This window comes from Muscardinus avellanarius (genome assembly GCF_963383645.1).
Source record: "Muscardinus avellanarius genome assembly, chromosome: 8".
Lineage (NCBI taxonomy): Eukaryota > Metazoa > Chordata > Mammalia > Rodentia > Gliridae > Muscardinus > Muscardinus avellanarius.
The window spans coordinates 3,273,753-3,294,747 of NC_137794.1; the positions used below are offsets into that span (position 1 = coordinate 3,273,753).

At 47.7% G+C, this 20,995-nt stretch overlaps 1 protein-coding gene across 1 annotated transcript in view; it reads right to left on the bottom strand.

Annotated features, from left to right (window-relative positions):
* ZNF318 (zinc finger protein 318) overlaps positions 1-7,390 on the bottom strand; it is a gene marked incomplete at both ends in the record, with an annotated part of 28,590 nt that extends 21,200 nt beyond the window's left edge. The window contains 3 exons of the mRNA XM_080700589.1: positions 285-924; positions 4,339-4,490; positions 7,052-7,390. Coding sequence (XP_080556715.1) covers positions 285-924; positions 4,339-4,490; positions 7,052-7,390 — 1,131 coding nt within the window. The remainder of the gene's footprint in view (positions 1-284; positions 925-4,338; positions 4,491-7,051) is intronic.
* Between the last annotated feature and the right edge of the window lie 13,605 nt (positions 7,391-20,995).

Consider the following 20,995-nt stretch of genomic DNA (forward strand, 5'->3'; position numbering starts at 1 on the left):
CCTGTAATCCCAGTACTTGGAAAGCTAAGAATGAAGAATCGTAGGTTTGAGAGCAGTCTTAGCAAGTAGTGAGACTCTCATCAATTTAGCAAGAACTTGTTCCAAAATAAAAAGAAAATACGGCTGGGAATATAGCTCAGAGGCAGAATGCCTCTGAGTTCAATCCCCAGTAACACACACACACACACACACACACACACACACACACACACACACACACTCTCCCCTCTCTCTCTCTCTCTCTCTCTCAAGGAACTAGCAAGAGACTCTAGAAGAACAGAGACCTGCATGGAAGGCTCCATGTCCACCTCAATCCGCTTCTTCAAAATGGACTTCTTCGGCATCACAGATACTTCCTCAGGCCGATGTAAAGAATATCCTGGCTCTGACGTTGTTAGGACACCTGACAATCCAGGGATGGAACAGCTAGTACCACCAGTGTCAACTCCCACCAACTCCTGACTCAAGCTTCTACTTCGTTCTTCCTCTTCCTCTCGCTTCCTCCTGGCAAGGTCCAGCTCTCGAAACTCAGGGTCTAGATACCTGGGACTTGGGCTTCGTCTACGCTGCCGATAGTTCCGAGTCCCTGATGTAAAACTTGGGTGATCCCCTCCCATGCTGTGTATCTTCTCTGTGTCTTCATAACGGGGCCTTTTCGCATCTCGGTTCCTTTCCTCAGATCGTACTGAGTATGAGCCTTTGAGTTTATCTCTATTCCGTTCTGTTCCCCGCAATAGCTCATCATGACAATTGAGATGGGGACTATAATCTGATCGATGCATGAAAGTTTCTCTTGCTCGATAGTCCTCATCAAGTTGTCCCAAGAAAGGACTAAGAGGTCTCTCCTCCCGGGAAATGTAACGCTCAAAACCCCGAGAACATTGAGAACTTCCAGTGAAGACAGAATCATCAGTCAAGTCATCCCTGAAGAAGAAAAAGACAAGCATTACTTAACAGTGGACTTGGAAAGAGCAAGGCCGGACAAGACGAAGAGACTGGTATTTGGCAAGGGTGCTATAGAATATTTAGGACAAAGACGATAATCATGGGGTCCAAGAACAAATCTATGTAGAACAGTGAAACATTCCCTTCCTGTGGGACACAGCAACTTAAGCCTCTAACCAAGAGGGATTAACCAATACTTCTCAACAGGGCTCTGAGGCTCATTTCTTTGATTAGACTGAGGAGGCAAAGTATCATACTGGTTTGACAGATGTGAAAACACCACTAACACACTGCAAAGAATCCCAGTTTACACAACTCTAGCTGAATTCTAGCTCTTTGCTACCAACGTATAGTCTAGACCAACAGCATCAATGTTACCTGGAAACTTATTAGAAATATAGATTCTTAGGCTCTACCGCAGGCTTGTTGAACCAGAATTTGCAATTTATTTATTTATTTAGTGGTACTAGGGAAGGAACCCAGGGACCTTTTACCTCCATTCTACACCTCCAGACCTATTTTATATTTTATTTGGAAACAGGGTCTGAGTTGCTGAAAGCCTCACTAAGCTGCTGAGACTGGCTTCGAACCTGCAATCCTCCTGTCTCAACCTCCCAAGTACTGGGATGACATGCGTGTGCCACCACAACTGGCCCAGAATTTGTATTTTAAAGAGATATCCAGATTAATTTGGATATACTTTATTTATTTATTTATTTATTTATTTACTTATTTATTTATTTGCAGGTCTGGGGATGGAACCCAGGGGCATTCTATCTCCAAGCTACATTCCCTGCCCTATTTTTTATTCTTTATTTTGAAACAGGGTCTCACTGAGTTGCAGAGGACCTCACTAAGTAGCTGAGGCTGTCCTCAAACTGCGATCCTCCAGTCTCAACCTCCTGAATGCTGGGATTACAGTAGCATGTGCCACCACACCCAGCTTGGATGTACTTTAAAGTTTGAGAAACACCAGTCCAGAGCAATATTTTTTACAGCTGCGTTCCAGAGATTCCAATGAGTACTTAGGAACAGCCTTGAGGAAAGAAGTGCTAGGAAAGCAGAACCAAAAAGGCTCTTGTTAAAGCCGGAGTGGTGGTGCACACTTGTAATCCCAGCATTCGGGAGGCTGACACCTGAGGATCGTGGTTCTCGGACAGCCTCATCTACTTAGTGAGGCCCTCCGCAACTTAATGAGACCCTGTTTCAAAATAAAGAATAAAATATAGGTCAGGGGATGTAGCTCGGAGGTCGAATGTCCCTGGGTTCCATCCCCAGACCCGCCAAAAAAGAAAAAAAAAAAAAAGCTCTTGTTTCTCCACCCTATTTAAACTATACTGGGAATTGGACCCAGGAGCATACTACCTCCAAGTTATACCCTTAGCCCTAGCCCTATTTTATATTCTTTATTTTTTAACATCTGGCTCCAACATTTTGTTTATACATAAAAGTTCTGTATAGCCGGGTGTGGTGGCACCAGCTTGTAATCCCAGCCTTCGGAACACTGAGAAGAGAGGATTGGTTCACGGAGAACCTCAACTTCTTAGTGAGGCCCTTTGCAACTCAGTGAGATCCTGTTTCAAAATAAAGAATAAAAAATAAAGCTGGGCGTGGTCGCACATGCTTGTAATCCCAGCACTTGGGAGGCTGAGAAAGGAGGATTGCACAGGTTCAAAGCCAGCCTCAGCCACTTAGTGAGGCTCTCAACAACTTGGTGAGACCCTGTTTCCAAATAAAATATAAAATGGGTCTGGGAGTATAGCCCAGAGGTAGAAAAGCCCCTGGGTTCCACCTCTAGTACCACCCAAAAAAAAAAAAAAAAAAAAAAAAAAAAAAAAATATATATATATATATATATATATATATATATATATATATATATATATATATATATATATGTCTGGGAGTGTAGCCTGGAGGTAAAAACTCTCTGGGTTCCACCCCCACCAAAAAAAAAAAAAAAAAAAAAGTTATATGAATGTTGAAAAAATATAGTCTAGTTATACAGAAAAAAACTTAATTCAAAGGAACCAAAAAGAACATTGTACATGTTTCAGTCTAGACAAGAATAAATGTTTCTGATCACACTCTCTGTACCACTGAAATGGACATCCTAACTAACTAGCAAAAGAAAACTGGCACTTTAGTCAGAAAATGTACATAGCAATGGGGGCTGCATTATTAATAGGCATTTCTTGTGTGGGACAGGCAGCTCAATCTGTATTATAGTTATTATTATTATTTTAGTCAAGTATGACTTATTTTTGTACTTAGTCATATATCTAGAAATAAACAATTGCTATATATATATATATATATATATATATATTAAAAAAACAAACAATTTTGTGCTGGGTGTGGTGGGCACGCGTGTAATCCCAGCATTTGGGAGGCTGAGACTGGAGGATCGCAGTTCGCAGACAGCTTCAGCTACTTAGTGAGGCCCTCTGCAACTCAGTGAGACCTGGTTTCAAAATAAAGAATAAAAAACAGGGCAGAGGGCTTGGAGGTCAAATGCCCTTGGTTCCATCCCCAGACCCACCCAAAAAAAAAAAAAATTGCATATTTTTGTTTGGTACTAACTAGGGAATGAACCCAGGAACATTCAGAACTTTCTTTTGCATAAATAAGAGGAATCCTATTAGTTCCAGTATTTTAAAAATCTATGCTATTTCAATTCTTTATTTCAGGGGCTTTGATTATATCCCCTCAGCATCTTTTTTCTAGTCAAACCAAGATTCATTCAGGAGTCTACATCAATATACTCTCCTCACTCACAAGGAGTTTTCTTGATATCAGACACATGGAATAACTCCAGTGATACCACCATCCTTTTTTGTCTTGTCTCATTCATTAGAAATGTGTATGTTCAGCCAGGCGTGGTGGCACACGCTTGTAATCCCAGCATTTGGGAGGCTGAGCCTGGAGGATCGCGGTTCACTGACAACCTCAGCTACTTAATGAGGCCCTCTACAACTTAGTGAGACCCTGTTTCAAAATAAAGAATAAAAAAATTGGGCGGGGGGTGTATCTTGGAGGTCAAATGCCCCTGCGTTCTAATCCCAGACCTGCAAAATAAAAAAAAAAAGAAATGTATATGTTCAGCCGGGTGTGGCGCACACGCTTGTAATCCCAGCATTCGGGAGGCTGAGACTGGAAGATCACAGGTTGCAGACAGCCTCAGCTACTTAGTGAGGCCCTCAGCAACTTAGTTAGACCCTGTCTCAAAATAAAGAATAAGAAATAGAGCTGGGGTTGTAGCTTGAAAGTCAGTCGAATGCCCCTGGGTTCCATCCCCAGACCCGGAAAAAAATATATGTTCTATGTCACAGAAAAGAGCAACAGTTCTGCTTTCTAGTATAGTACATTATACATGCCTTAGCGGAAACCTACCTGTCCATGTCATGCAGATTATCCATTGGTGACCCCAGCCGATCACTAAGCCGTCGCCGTTCTTGTGTGCTAACACAGAAGTGGTCATTGCCAACAGTGATCCTTAAGCTCTGTTCCAAAGGAGAGTCAGAACGCAGAATAGGAGAGCGTCTCTACAAAGGTAAAAAATCATATGGTATCCAGTATGGCCAAGACATCCCTATATACCCAAATGCTCTCCTACCTACTCACAAAGTTATGGTCCAACAAGATGAAAAGTATTTAAGGTGAGAAACTACTCCAAAAATAAAGCACTTTTTAAAAAGTGACCCCTTTCATAGAAAAGGCCTCTCTCCGTTCCTCCCAAACAGTAATCTCTCATTTTTACTGAGCAAGGGAACAGAGAATTAATAAAGTTCTGTTTTCAGAACATACAGATTTTTAGTGAAGGAGACAAGACAAAAATAAGTTTTTAAAAAGTACTTTTTGGCTAGGCATGGTGGTACATGCCTGTAATGCTGAGACAAGAGGATCACAGGTTCCCCACCAGCCTCAGCTACTTAGTAAGGCCCTTGTGGCAACTTAGACCCTATTTTAAAAACAAAAAAATTGAAAAGGGTTTGGGATAAGGGTAGCTTGGAAGCAGAATATCCCTGGGTTCAATCCCCAGTACTACACACACAAAGTACTTTTTATAGTGATAAGTGCTATAAAGTCATTTTAAAAAGATACCATAAAAGACTGGGGGAGGCCTGGTGTGGTGGTACACGTTTGTAATCCCAGCATTCGGGAGGCTAAGACTGGAGTATCGTGGTTTGAGGACATCCTCAGCTACTTGGTGAGGCCCTCTGCAACTCAGTTAAGACCCGGTTCCAAAATAAATAATTAAAAAATAGGGCAGGGGGTGTAGCTCGGAGGTTGAATGCCCCTGGATTCCATCCCCAGTATCTCACACACACACACACACACACACACACACACACACACACACACACACGGGGCGGGGGGGGGGGGATGCTTCAGATAGGATGGTTAGAGGTTTTCTGAGATGATAACATTTAATCTGGGACATGAATGAGATATCAGTCTTGCAAAGAGAAGATAAAAAAGATATTCAGGGGAAGGGAAAAGTCACTTGGGTAATGAACTTGGCATGTTTGGGGTAATAGAAAGGAAACCAGTATGGGCTCAGTAACACATTAAAGATAAGTGGAAACCCTGGTTAAGAAATTTGTACTCTTTTTTTTTTTTTTGCGGTACTGGGGATGGAACCCAGGGGCATTCTACCTGTAAGCACCCCTGCCCTAATTTTTATTATTTTGAAACAGGGTCTCACTAAGTTGCAGAGGCCCTAAGTAGCTGAGGCTGTCCCCAAAACGCAATCCTCCAGTCTCAGCCTTCTGAATGCCGAGATTACAAGTGTGTGCCACCACACCTGGCTAATTTTTATTCCTTTTTGTGTATGGTTTTGGTTTTGTTTTGTTTTGTTTTGTTTTGTGTGTGTGTGTGTGGTACTGGGGTTCCTGGAAGCCCTTCTACCTCTGGGCTACACTCCCAGACCTATTTTATATTTTTTTCATTTGGAAACAAGGTCTCTTAAACCAGCGAGGCTGGCTTGGAACCTGCGCGATCCTGTCTCTGCCTCCCAAGCGCGGGGATTACAAGCGTGGGCCACCATACCCGGGTCAACTGTAATTTTTTAAATTCCCGTCTCTGTTTTATTTTTCTTTAGCATTTAATCACATCTAACATGCCAGAACATTCCTAATTTCTTCATCTTATAATTCGTCACCCTGGTAGAATTAAAATTCTATAAGAGCAGGATTTTTGTCACATTTTGTTCACTGTTGTTTCTAATAATGGTGGATTCAACAGGTATGTATCAAATGAAATGAAGGTTTAAAACTCATATTGATAGCTATATATAAACTGGAGGGTAGCAAGAGTGGGACCGAAGAGAGCCAAATACAACAATTCAGGGACGAGGTAACAGGCCTTGGACCAGGGTGAGGGCAGGGGAAACAGTTTAGAGATATCATCTGCAGACTCCCCTGACACGTTAGACAGATGGGGATTATCTGACAGATCAGATGTGGGAAGAAGGGGGCTGATGACAATCTCTGACTTGAATACACTGGGAAAGAAAAAGGAGGCTATAGGAACAAGTGCTCTGTCCTGGCTTCCACTGGAGTGACTGACAGACACTCAGACTGAGACAGCTCGGATTCTTTCAATCTCAACAAAGTGACAGGTCAATTCACCTATGACTGGAGTACCCGGACGACGTGGATACACGTTCGAAAGCTACTCCAGAGAAGAGAAACTCTGTCCCCGGGTCAGAAGAAAAGTTGATGAACTGAGACTAGAAACAGATCCCCAAACACCAGACGCGGCGCAGAGGCGCTGCCACAGGAGAGGCAGCGTTGCGACGTCGCTACCACGTCTCAGCTAATCCCTGCCCGCTCCTTCAGCGCGGGGACGGATCCCACCAGCGCCCACATCACAGGCTACACCAACCCTCCGCCGCGAGCCAAACCAACCCCAGTTAAGCGTCGTTAACCCAAGTTAAAGATCTCCGCCGCGGCACTAGACTGCGCGCCTCACAGCGCCCGCGCCGCCCTCGGGGCCTCGGCGCGAGAGCACCGCGGCCTCCTCCTCCCGGCCGCCCTCGGGCGCTGGCGGCCGCGCGCCCGCAAACTTTCCCGCCCGGGGTCGCGGCGGCGAGGCTCGTTACCCGGCTGCCGCCGTCGCCGGCGTGGTCCCCGCGGCCGTCCCGGGCGAAGTCGGCGCGGGGCTCCCCGCGGCTGCCGCCTCGGAAGCCGGCCGGGCCCGCGGGGAAGAGGCGCCGGCTGCGCGGCGGGGACGGGGAGGCGCGGCGGGCGCGCGGCGGGGACGGGGAGGCGCGGCGGGCGCGGGGCCCCGAGGGCGAGCGGGGCCGGCGGGCCGGGGTCCGCAGGGCGCCGGAGGGCGGCGGCGAGGGGCGGCGGGCCGCGCCGGAGGAGGAGCCGGCGCTGCGGCCGCCGTCTTTAGGCCGGTGCGAGGACGCGGAGGAGCGGGCGCCGCTGCGGTACATGGCTCCGACCCGCGGCCGCCCGGCCCCGGCCCCGCGCGCCGCCGCCGCCGCCGCCGCCGCCGCAGCCCGAGCGGCCGCCTCCCCGCGGCCCGCGTCGCCGGAGGGCCCGGCCGCGCGCGCGCCCCCGCGGCCGGCGGTTGCAGGCGCGAGCGAGCGCGCGCGCGACACACCCCCGCCCCCCGGCCCCGCGCGCGCCGCCGAGGGAGCCCCGAGCCCGCGCCAGGCCGGCCAGGGCAGGCGACGCGCGCGCCCGCGCCCGCAGGCCCCGCCCCCGGCCCGCAAGATGGCGCCGCCGAGCGCCGGCCCCGCCCCGCGCGCACGTGACGCGGTGGGCGGGGCGGAGGAGCGGGCTGCGCGGGACCCGAGCCGGGCTTCCAGGGACGGCGGAGCCTCGGGACCCGCCGGAACCTGGGCGCGGCGAGCAGCTTCGCGCTCTCCCTGCTACCCTTGAGGGGCTGAGAATTGATTATAAATGGCGAGAGTAGAAATACTCCCCGAAACTTCGGCTCTGCCAGAGGATACGCGCCTCCGCCGAGAATGCCCTCGGTCCACCCAGCTGCCGGGGTCTGAGTGTGGGAGAGAGCAGGGTAGAATGGGTGGTGAGACCAAACGCAGAGTAGGATAGGAGACGTTAGCATCCCGGAGGCTGAGACCGGAGGATGGCGGTTCGCGGGCAACCTCGGCTGCTTCGGGAGACCCAGTTCCTCAGAATACCACAAAAATGTTAAAAATTAAAAAAAAAAAAACATTGTTTCAGAACTCACCTGGCTGAGTCCAACAGACAGGCACAAGGACAGCAACTTTTTCTTCATTTTGGAGAAAATACTGCAGGATCACTAAACACCAAAAACATCAGTGAAATAAAAGGCCTTTGCGCTGTAGCATCCCACCTTGTTATGCACGTTTCCTGAAGCTCGTCCTATCAGCTGGGTGTCCTCAGTTCGGTGGACCAACAAGTTGTCTTGGTGGATGGACAAGATGGACCATGTCCCTATTAACTAAACTGTAGTAGAGTCAGGAAATGCATGTAGCCGTGAGACAGTATAATAAATGTATGTCACTGTACGCTGCATCTTTTGTTTCTGTTAATTAAACCAAAGAAAAAGACTTTACTGTCTTCTTTTTTTTTTTTTCCTCTCTCCCCAGTACTGGGGATGGAACCCAGGGGCATTCTACCTCCCAGCTACAACCCCAGCCCAAGTTTTTATTCTTTATTTTGAATCAGGGTCTCACTGGGTTGCAAATGGCCTCACTAGGTAGCTGAAGCTGTCCTCGAACCGTGATCCTCCTGTCTCAGCTTCCCAAATGCTGGGATGACAAGTGTGCGCCACCACGCCCAGCCTACAGTCCTCTTTAGTAACACTCCCTCAACAGGGAGGTCATCACTATTCTCACTTCTAATATCCTCGATTAGTTTTTCTTTTCTTTCTTTCTTTCTTTTTTTTTTTTTTTTTTTTTTTTGTGATACTGGGGTTCCTGGAAGCCCTTCTACCTCCGGGCTACACACCCAGACCTATTTTATATTTTTATTTGGAAACAGGTTCTCTTAAGCCAGCTCGGCTGGCTTCGAACCTGCGTGGTCCTCCTGTCTCCGCCTCCCAAGCGCGGGGATTACAAGCGTGCGCCACCACGCCCGGCTCCTTTTTTTTTTTTTAGGTTCTGGGTATTAAATCTGGGGTGCTGTATCACTGGACTACATCCCCAGGCCTTTTATTTTTTAATTTTGAGACAGGGTCTTGATACATTTCCCAGGCTGGCCTTGAGCTGCAGTTCTTCTCTTAGCAGTGTGGCTAGTGTGTTGCTGCACATGGATGTTGCCCCACATTCTGGCCCCAGTTGGTATCCTCAGTTTTTCTCTTTAATCTCAGGCTTTTTTTTTGGGGGGGGGGGGATTTTTTTTTTTTTTCGGGTCTGAGGATGGAACCCAGGGGCATTCAACCTCTGAGCTACAGCCCCTGCCCTATTTTTATTCTTTATTTTGAAACAGGGTCTCACTAAGTTACGGCGGGCCTTACTAAGTAGCTGAGGCTGTGCGTGAACCACGATCCTCCGGTCTCAGCCTCCCGGATGCTGGGATTACAAGCGTGCCCACCACGCCTGGTTTAACCTCAGGCTCTCTAGTAAGGGTAGTGCCGGTCTGTTTTTTCTTAGATTCTGTATTTGTCTATTTCACATACATTAATCACGGGGCCAAACCAATATTGTATGAATCTCCCTAGGATCCAGCTTTTGCAAGAATGCAAAAATCATATTACAAACTCTCCAGGCTGGGTGTGGTGGCGCACACTTGTAATCTCAGCATTTGGGAGGCTGAGACTGGAGGATCATGGTTCCCAGACAACCTCAGCTACTTAGGGAGGCCCTTCACAACTCAGTGAGACCCTGTTTAAAAAAAAAAAAAAAAAAAAAAGACTAACCAGGCGTGGCGGCACAGTTTGTAATCCCGAGCTTGGGAGGCAGAGACAGAAGGATCACGCTGGTTCGAAGCCAGCCGCTCTGGCTTAAGAGATCCTGTTTCCAAATAAAAATATAAAATAGGTGTGGGAGTGTAGCCCGGAGGTAGAAGGGTTTCCAGGAACCCCAGTACCACCAAAAAAAAAAAAAAAAAAAAAAGACTAAATAAATTGGGCTGGAGGTGCAACTCGGAGGTAGAATGCCCCTGCGTTCAGTCCCCAATATCCAAACAAAAAAGAAACAAAAAATCTCCTTTTAATGGCGTCGGCTTGTCTGTACCATCGCTCACTTGCCTCTATAAATCCAAGTCTCACAGGTCCAGTGGATATAAGGGCTTTTTCATTGTGGCTTTAATTTTTAATTTTTGCCTCAAAAGACAAATGAGCTTGGGCATCTTTGGCTATATTTCTTGGCCGTCCTAATATCTTCTTGTTTATTGCCTGTTCAATTCTCTGGCTACTACCTATTACATTGCTCTCTTTTTCCTAATGATCTTTAGTAGTTCCCCACCTGTGAGCTCTTTGTCAGTTATATGCTGTGCAGATGTTTTCCTCCATACAGTGGCTGCCCTTCTTACTTTCTTAATGGTGTGGGGGTGCAGGGGATCAAACTAGGGCCCTTTGGCATTAGGCAAATGCTCTACTGCTCAGCTATATTCTCAATCCTTAATGATATACTTATTAACTTTTGCATTTTATTTTATTTATTTTTGTGATGCTAGGAATTGAACCCAAGGGCATTTGATTTCTGACCTACACTCCCAGTCTTATTTTATTTTTTTGTTTGGAAACAGGGTCATGTTAAGTCACTGAAAGCCTCACTAAATTGTTAAGGCTGGCCTTGAACCTGTGATCCTTCTGTTTCAGCCTCCCAAATACTGGGATTAGCATGAATCACAATGCCAGGCTCAAAATTTGCATTTTAAAATCATGATAGAGAAAATCGTTTTTTGTTTTTTGCGGGTCTAGGGATGGAACCCAGGGGCATTCGACCTTCAAGCTACACCCCCTGCCCTATTTTTTATTATTTATTTTGAAACAGGATCTCACTAAATTGTGGAGGGCCTCACTAAGTAGCTGAAGCTGTCTGAGAACCGCGATCCTCAGGTTTCAGCCTCCTGAATGCTGGGATTACAAGCATGCGCCGCCACACCTGGCTGAGAAAATAGCTTGAAAAAAGTTTTCAGTATAAAAACCCAGAAGCCAAAAATTCCAAAGCATAATTGTGAAGTTTTCTGAAGCAAACCTTTTTCTTTACATTTTTGGGAGAAATTAAAAATCCCTTTAGTCAGGTAAAAAAGGGGAAGTCAGAAGTAAGTAAGGAACTTGACTTTTTAGTATTCAAGGGCTGGGTGACTTGCTCCTCCAGACCCCTCCCTCCTTTGCCCTGTTAGGGAAGCTGTGTGTCATCACTAGTCAAAGGGCACCCGAATGCTTCTGAGATTTCCCGAGACCCCGTGGTGCTGCAGAGTGCTAGGTCAGCTGGGATAAAAAAAAAATCAAACAGCCGGGCGTGGTGGCGCACACTTGTCATCCCCACGCTTGGGAGGCGGAGACAGGAGGATCGCGCAGGTTCGAAGCCAGCCGCGCTGGCTTAAGAGACCCTGTTTCCAAATAAAAATATAAAATAGGTCTGGGAGTGTAGCCCGGAGGTAGAAGGGCTTCCAGGAACCCCAGTACCACCAAAAAAATAAAAAAATCATAACACAGATGAGAAACAGAAAGATGTGCTGTACCACATGAGAGACAATACAGATGAAGTTATCAGCGGCACCACTGAGCCAAGAGATTAAAACAATTTACCAGAGGCGTACCTCAAGGGCAGTTGCCAATGAGAGGCCCAGCGCCTAGAAAGACAGAAAGCAGAGGGGCTGGAGACCTAAATGAGCAGCGCGAATCTGTCATTCACGGAGGGCTGTGCGCCTTTAGACATACTAAAGAGAAGTGAGAGGAGACTCTCCGGAGAATGTTCATGAAGGAGTTGTTTGGCCTAGACCGATCTGTTAAAGTCAAAAGAGGTGGAAAGTCTATTAATGGGCAATGCTTAAGCTACCAACCAAACGCGGTGTGGAGGTTTGCAGACTGAATTGGTTATAAGGAAGTAAACTATTGTCTTGGCCCGTGTGATCCTGTGATCTTTGGAACCACACTGTTGTAAATGTACATGATTGTTATGCTTTCCTGCCTCTGGAGGGAGCTTCTTTTCCAAGTATTCCTGTTCTGTGGTATTAATTTAACCGAGCCCAGATTCCATCGCAGCCTCCCGACTACTGGGAGTACAAGCGTGCACCACCACGCCTGGCTACAGTCATCTTCTTTTGATTTTTTTTTTTTTTTTTTTGTACTGTGGATTGAACCCAGGAGTGTTCTACCTCCGAGATAAACCCTGAGCCCTTTTTCTTTTTCTTTTTTTGGTGGTACTGGGGTTCCTGGAAGCCCTTCTACCTCCGGGCTACACTCCCAGACCTATTTTTTATATTTTCTTTATTTGGAAACAGGGTCTCTTAAGCCAGCGTGGCTGGCTTCGAACCTGTGCGATCCTCCTGTCTCTGCCTCCCAAGCGCGGGGATTACAAGCGTGCGCCACCACGCCCGGCCTTTATTTTTTATTTTGAAGGCAAGTCTCATCCTCTTCTGATTTGAGGAGACAGTATTCTGTATTTGTACTTATAGTACTCATACTCTTAGGGAATAGAAAAACACTGATTATCATACTATTATTATGGCAATAAATCCAATAAATGATCATTAAGAAAAGTAATAAGAACTAAGGGTATATTTAAAAATAATTACCCCAGGGCAATAGCCTTAGATGATCCCTTTATTCAAACTATACTTCCAAGGACATTTTATACTAAAAGAGAACAAAGTAAGTTTTTGTGGTATTGGGGATTGAACCCAGAATTATTCTACCTCTAAACTACATCCCCAGTTTTATTTTGAAACAAAGTCTTGCTAAATTGTTGAGGCTGGTCTCAAACCCGAGATCCTCCTGTGTCAGCCTCCTAAGTACTGGGATTATAGGTGTGTGCTTTTTCCTTCTTAAGAGAGGAGGGTGCCTCTAGGTTGCCCAGGCTGGCCTCAAACTCATGGGCTGGGCTGTCTGCCAGCCTCAGCCTCCCAAGTAGCTAGGAATATAGACACACGCCACCGTGCTAGTGACCCTTGTTTTGAAGGTACTGAGGAACTCGGGGCATTCTATCTCTGAGCTACACCTCCAACTTGTTTTATTTTCTGCTTGGGAACAGTTAATATTCTACGTTAGTAACTCTTTTCTCCCTCCTCTTTTAGCAATTCCTTTATCTCTGCCTTGAAATATGCAGAAATCATATTTCAAAAATTACTTCGTAGCCAGGCATGGTGGCACAGGTTTGTAATCCTAGCATTTAGGAAGCTGAGCCAGGAGGATCACAGTTTGTGGCCAACCTCAGCTACTCAGGCTCTTTGGAACTCAGTGAGACCCTGTTTCAAAATAAAGAATAAAAAAATAGGGCTGGGGGTGTAGCTCACAGGTAGGATGCCCCTGGGTTCTGTTACGGATTGGGAGAATATGGTTCGTGGAAATCGTTCCCCAGAGACCCCTGCTAGGGTCCCAGACACACTTTCCCCCAACCCATAACAAAACCCCAAACGACCCCAAACAGAAGAAAAAAACCGTGGATTCTTGTCCTAAGCTAAGAATAAGTATGCATCGCTTGGACCGTTGCTGAAGATTTAAAGAAGTTTATTAGAAAGAGAAAAATACAGAAAATAGAAATACAGCCCCATGCCAAGATGGCACGAGGGGATGACTCGAATGAATACACCAAAGGGTTTACACGTGGACCGGACTTTTTATACCCATGACCTCCATCTTGTTTGCGTGGCTCTGACATAGTGAGTCGTGAACGTCCCTGTAAGGTACCTCCCCCAACCAGGTGTGGCCAGGTGGCTCCTTTCCTGAAGGGCAGGGTCCTGCCCTATCCTCCCTAGATCTCTTTAAAGGCCTAGTTCTCCTCTCCTATTAACTGGTTAATTGCTTTGAGCTAGGTTAATTTACACTGGAATAGCTGCCTGTTTTAGGCAGAAATCAAGTCCTTTCTTTACCCCTGTCTGCCACCATTTTGACACAACTATTTTGAAATATACCAATTATTTTCTTTTGAAATATATTAATAATCGCCGGGCGTGGTGGCGCTCGCTTGTAATCCCCGCGCTTGGGAGGCAGAGACAGGAGGATCGCGCAGGTTCGAAGCCAGCCGTGCGCACTGGCTTAGGAGACCCTGTTTCCAAATAAAAATGTAAAAATAGGTCTGGGAGTGTAGCCCAGAGGTAGAAGGGTTCCATTCCCAGTACCACCAAAAAAAAAAAAAAAAAAAAAAAAAAAAAAAAATCCCAGAGATGTTGGAGCCCACGCAGCTAGAGGGTAGCCCCCCATTTCACTCTGCGGCCCATGTCCAGCTGCTTGCCCCCCCATCCTGCTCCTTCGCAGCCTCTTCTCCAATCTTCTGCAGACAGGGCTATGTGCCCTATAGCCTGGGGGTCGAAGCACGCCTGCCACCTGATTGATTCTGTGGGGCCATCCAGCTGAGTTTTTTTAAAATGACAGAGAATAAAGTGAGCGTGGGGACACACGCTTGTAATCTCCGTACTTGGGAGGCTGAGACAGGAGGATCGCAGGTTCGTGGCCGGCCTCAGCAACTTAGTGAGACCCTGTTTCAGAATAAACACTAGGGCTGGAGATGTAGCTTGGAGGTAGAATGCCCCTGGGTTCCATCCCCGGTACCACAAAGACAAACAAAACACTTCTTCATAAGAGTTCCGCCCCCTTGGGCTTCTCTTTCCTCTGCTCCTCTTCCCCTCCTACACACCTTCCTCCATCTCCTCTCATTCCACCTGTCCCCTCAACCATACCCTGCCTCCTTTTCTTTTTTCAGAACTGAGAATTGAACCCAGGGGCATTCTGCCTGAGTTACATTGTCAGACTTATTTATTTATTTATTTATTTAGTGGTACTGGGGATGGGACCTGTAAGGTTGGGGCAGGGCCGGAAGCTAGGAGGCGGAGCTCTGCGATTCCGGGAGGGGACCAGGCCTCCCGGCCCTGGAAGAGCAGAGTTCAGAGAGGACCCGGAGAGGGAGGGAGGCATTCTCCCGTCCGCCACCGGCCCCCGCGTGGCCACGCGGGGGCTGGAGGCCGATCCCCCACCAATAAAGCCTCTCATAACTTATTATGGATCTCGGCGTGTTTCTATGCTAATGGGGCACACCGCGTTCTACAATCTTACAGGACCCAGGGACATTCTACCTCCGAGCTGCATCCCCATCCCTAATTTTTATTCTTTATTTTGAAACAGGGTCTCACTGAGTTACAGAGGGCCTCACTAAGTAGCTGAGGCTGTCCGCGAACTGCAATCCTTCTGTCTCAGCCTCCCAAGTCCTCCCATGACCGGCCATATTTGATTTTTTATTCGGAAAAAGAGTCTCACTAAGTTGCTGAGGGCGTCACTAAATTTCTGAGAGTGGACTCGAACCTGCGATCCTCTAGTCTCAGCCTTCCACATACTGAGATCGAACCTGCGATCCTCTAGTCTCAGCCTTCCACATACTGAGATTAGTGGCCCGTGGGACCGTGCCTGGCTCTACCCGCCCTCTTTCCTTCTGCCTTTTCTCTCCATTGCCTCCTCTTCTCCCGTCTCCCTTCTCTCCCTCCTTTTTCCCCTTCTCTGCCCTATCTGCTCCCTTCTTTTCTTCTGTCTTCCTTAGTATCCAGGCAGCCATCGGTCTCCTCTCTCGGGGCGGTTCTGGGTCTTTCTCCTCCTGGGGATGGGGACTCAGCTTCCATTCTCCTTCTCAGAGCCCGCGGTGCACCCTCATGCAAAGGTCTCTTGTGCAAAGACAGTGGACCTCTCCCTCCCTGCTGGCCCCCCAGAAGCTTCCTGCTCTTAAGAACAAAACCCAAAGTCCTTTCTGTACAAATGACCTTGAACTAGCTCAGCACAGCAGAGGCAGCCAAAGCCTGACTCTCCTGAAGCTTCCCAAACATTCCTTATGCTTCCTGAGGAACCAGGAGGAAACTCCAGGATGGGTTTCTCCAACCACACATTCCCTGCCTGAGATGGAAACACCAGGACCTGAGAACCTGGTGAAACGGGGTTTCTTGAGAAGAAACACGGCATTTCCTTAAGATGAAATGGGCTTTCTTGAGAAGAAACCTGGTGTTTCCTTACTGGATTCTTGTCTGCAGTGAGCGAAGAATGACACCCGCAGATGGCAGGAAGGGAGTAAAAGGTTTATTGGAAGCAGCAGGGAATAGGGAAAAGTGGCCGAACACCCCTAAGGGCTGTCGGAACTCTGGTGCCCAGCAGCTGCCTTCAGGATAATACTTGAGGGTAGCCCAAGCTGAATGCCTTCAGTTGCAAGCTGCTTTCTCCCAGAGTCCACATGATCTACCAGAAAAGAAGTGCAGGTCACCCCTAGGGGCCCTGGTCGGCCTTGATGTCCAGTGGAGGCCTTCAGGTCACTACCCGAGTGTAGCCTGGGCCAAGTGCCTTCAATTGCACCCCACCTTCTCTCAAAGCTAACGTGACCTGTGAGAGAGAGAGAAAAGCTCCCCAACAGGGAGGGGTTCCCAGAGTGGGTAACCGTCCTGGTGACTGCTCTAGGGGTTTATATATCTCTGCATGTCTTCCATTACTTGGAGTCAGTTCTTAAAATTTGCATAGGGTAGCCGGGCGTGGTGGCGCACGACTGTAATCCCCGCCCTTGGGAGGCTGAAACAGGAGAATCGCAGGGGTTCGAAGCCAGCCTCAGTTACTTAGTGACCCTGTTTCCAAATAAAATATAAGAAAGGTCTGGGAGTATAGCCCGGAGGTAGAAAGCCTCTGGGTTCCACCCCCAGTACCACCAAATTTAAAAAAAAAATTTGCATAGGGTATTTGCATGTCCTTTGAGGGGTCTTCTTTCAGTAGAGGTGTCAGCTTTGCTCCAGGGATATCTTCCGGGTTTGTTGATTAGTAAACAGATGGTTTTGTGAAGCTTTGGCCATTCTTATCTCTGAATCTTGGAAGGGCTGGTCTCTTTTTAGGAGCCTTGGAAGTTAATTAGTATTCAATGCCCCTCAGGAAATTAAGTTTTTTCTACCAAGGCCTCTTCCCTACCTGCCTACTTCTCTTCCACCTCCTCACTGGCACTTGCCTTGGGAAACACCCTTCTAGGAAGACATCCAGCTCCTTAGGCGGCTGTCTCTTGCCAGGCATCCTCCCTCTGACCCCCAGACGTCTGGCTTCCTGCTCAGCACCCGGTGGACACTTGCAGCTACTGAGGGGCCATACCTGGGTCAGTCCCTCAGAGGACTGCCCCAAGCTACTGCTCTAAGCAGGAGAAAATATCACTGTGGAAAGATAAAATATAGCTGGGCGTGGTGGCGCACGCTTGTAATCCCAGCATTTGGGAGGCTGAGACCTGAGGATCACGGTTCGCAGAAAGCCTCAGCTACTTAGTGAAGCCCTCCACAAATCAGTGAGACCCTGTTTCAAAATAAAGAATAAAAAATTGGGCAGGGGGTGTAGCTCGGAGGTCGAATGCCTCTGGGTTCCATCCCCAGACCCGCAAAAAAAAAAAAAAAAAAAAGAAAGAAAGAAAGAAAGAAAGAAAGAAAGATCAAATTTAGCTGGGCGTGGTGGCTCACGCTTGTAATCCCAGCATTTGGGAGGCTGAGATAGGAGGATCACAGTTCACAGTCTCAGTTAGTGAGGCCCTTTGCAACTCAGTGAGACCCTGTTTCAAAATTAAAAAAATAAAAATAAAAATAGGGCTGTAGGTGTAGCTCTGTGGTAGAATACCCCTGGGTTCCATCCTCAGTACCAAAAAAAAAAAAAAAAAAAAATCAAACTCAAGCTGGGTGTGGTATCACATGACTGACTGTAATCCCAGTCCTTGGGAGGCTAAGGCCGGAGAATTGCAGGTTTGAGGCCACTCTAGCAAGAAGTAAGCCCCTCAGCAGCATAGGGAGACCTTGCTGAAACAGGGCTGGGGGTGCAGCTCAGAGGAAAATGTCCTTGGGTTCAGTCACAGGTCTCTCCAAAATAAACAAACCTGTATTTACAAGTAATCTCAGATGTGTGTGTCTAGTAGTGGAATGCTAACTCGCTAACTAACCAAGCACTCTCAGTAGACCGTGCTACTGGAAGAAAAAAGAACAATCCATTGCATTTTTTTTTTTTTTTTTTTTGTGGGTCTGGGGATGGAACCCCTGCCCTACTTTTTATTCTTTATTTTGAAACCGGGTCTCACTGAGTTGCAGAGGGCCTCACTAAGTAGCTGAGGCTGTCCGTGAACCGCGATCCTCCAGGTCTCAGCCTCCCGAATGCTGGGATGACAAGCGTGCGCCGCCACGCCTGGCTCCATTGCATTTTTTTTTTTTTTTGGTGGTACTGGAGATGAAATCCAGGGTCATTCTTCCTCCTGGCTATACTCCCAGCCCTTTTTTTTTTTTTTTTTAATTTTTTACTTGGAAACAGGGTGTCAGTAAGTCGATGAAAGCCTCACTAAGTTGCTGAGGCTGTCCTTGAGCCCGGGACCCTCCCCTCTCAGTCTCCCAAGTACTGGGATAATGGGTATGCGCCCCCCACCCAGCAGCTTTAATTGCCTCCTTTACTGTTCCCTGCACCCCAGCCACAGGTCCCATTGTACTGCAGTTTGTAGTAGATTACATGGAGAACTTCATTTTGGGTGAGGTGAAGGGTGACTTTCACTAGGTCTGCGGGTCCATGGCTGCTGGGAATCCATCCCCAGCCCTGGGACTCCGGCAGGAGCAGGCGAAAGAGACCTGGAGACACCAGAGCAAAGTTCAGGATGGATGTGGAGGTGCCCGCCTGTAATAGTATTTGAGAGGTTGAGACGGAAGGATCACAGATTCAAGGCCAGCCTTTGCAATTAGCAAGGCCCTCAGCAACTTAGTGATGTTGTCAGGTGACCCCCAGAGACATGCCAGACTCCAAAGTGCCAAAGAGGCCATTGGTGGGCAAAGCAATTATGAAAATGCTGCTGCCCCGAACTTCAGCTTTAACAGGTTTTTTTTGTGTGTGTGTACGTGGTGCTGGGGGTGGAACCCAGAGGCTTTCTACCTCCAGGCTATACTCCCAGACTTATTTTATATTTTATTTGGAAACAGGGTCTCACTAAGTTGCTGAGAGCCTCACTCAGTAGCTGAGGCTGGCTTCGAACCTGTGCGATCCTCCTGTCTCAGCCTCCCAAGTGCAGGGATTACAAGTGTGCGCCACCATGCCCTGCGACTTTAACAGCTTTTTATATCCCTAGGTTATTGGGGCAGGACAAGGGAAGGGTCTGTAAAGCAAACCAGGTGTCCCTCCAGAAAAAGAAACAGGTAATCTTGGTATTGTCTTTGGTGAATTAACCCTCTTATGATAGGAATAAAAACTGGTAAACAAAGCAGATTACAGAAGCAGATTAGAGCTAGAGCGATTTGATTCTTTCCTGTCACCTGATTAGAAAGAGACACTAGTTCACTTTTAACTAAAGGGGGAGGGGGGCAATAAACCAACCGGAAAATTACTGGGAAATTAAACTTGCTTGAAGGTCAGGTCACCTCAGTGAGATCCTGTTTCAAAAAAAAAAAAAAAAAGAAAAAGAAAAAGAAAAAGAAAAAAAATCTGAGGGTTTAGCTTGGAGGTAGAATGCCTCTGGGTTCAATTCTTAGTACAACAAAACAAAACAGGAACACAGTGGAAGGAGCGTGGTCCTGATGGAGCTCTCTCCTACAGCCCTCCCAGACCCAAGGGCCCCTCATTCCAGTCTCCCAGAGGCTTTGAGCCCCAGGCCTCCTCCGGGGTCTAGAAGTCAAAACTCCAGGTGTTCCTCGCACTGGGGCTGCTTCTCTGCCCCCCAGGTAACTCAGAGCCGCGTCCCCTCAGAAGCGCAGCAACACAGTCGCTGCTGCTGAGAACCTCCACGGATCTGCAAATACACTTTTCCCTTCAGAGTTTTCCGTGAAGCCCTGGGACTGCAAGGTCACCTGCTGCTCACACTGAAGCCTGCCCAGCCGATCCTGTGCACGGAGGACACAAAACAGTGAGGTATCTGTGGTCAGCTTTCAGGGCCACCAACTTTATTATAAGATTCCCCAGAAACAGAAATTGATTAAGAACCATCTCAGGGCAGGAGAAATTTAGCAGGAAAAAAAAAAAATTTTTTTTTTTTTTTTTTGGTGGTACTGGGGGTGGAACCCAGAGGTCTTCTACTTCCGGGCTATACTCCCAGACCTATTTTATATTTTTATTTGGAAACAGGGTCTCACTACGTTGCTGAGAGCCTCACTAAGTAGTTGAGGCTGGCTTCGAACCTGTGCGATCCTCCTGTCTCGGCTTCCCAAGCGGGGAGATGACAAGTGTGCGCCACCACGCCCGGCTCCCAGGAAAAAATTTTAGATGCAGGGGTCCCTCTCTTGCAAGGTGACCTACTTCCTCAAAGAAAAAAGAAAAAAGAAAAAGAAAGAAAGACTAGCGGTTTCTATCTATATGGTACTTTTTTTTTTTTTTTTTTTTTTTTTGGTATTGGGGATGGAACCCAGGGACATTCTATCTCCGAGCTACACTTCCAGCCCTATTTTTTATTCTTTTTTTTTTTGGTATTGGGAATGAAACCCAAGGGCATTCTACCTCCTGTTAGGTTCTAAGCCCCCCACGGGGCAGGGGCGGGGCTGGAAGCCAGGAGGCAGGAAGACCCGCCTCCTGCGAGCTCCGGGGTTCCCAAGGAAAACCACTCCCCTTTGATAAAAAGGGGAACGCGGCGATCTCAAGACACAGGGACTTCGGGACAGAGACTCCTACACTCGTGGGAGGCTCTCTTCCACACACCACCCCCCACCCCGCACCCGCGACACGGGGGTGGGGCAGGGAGCTGCTCGGGAATAGTGGGCTGGACTAATAAAGACTTATGGCGCCTGCATCTACAGTCTCGCGTGTCTGTGGGTGCAGAGGGATTACTTGCAGACCTTACACCTCCGAGCTACACCCCCAGTCCTATTTTTCAGTCTTTATATTTTTTGAAACAGGGTCTCACTGAGTTGCGAAGGGCCTCGCTAAGTAGCTGAGGCTGTTTGCTAACCACAATCCTCCAGGCTCTGCCTCCCGAATGCTGGGACGACAAGTGTGT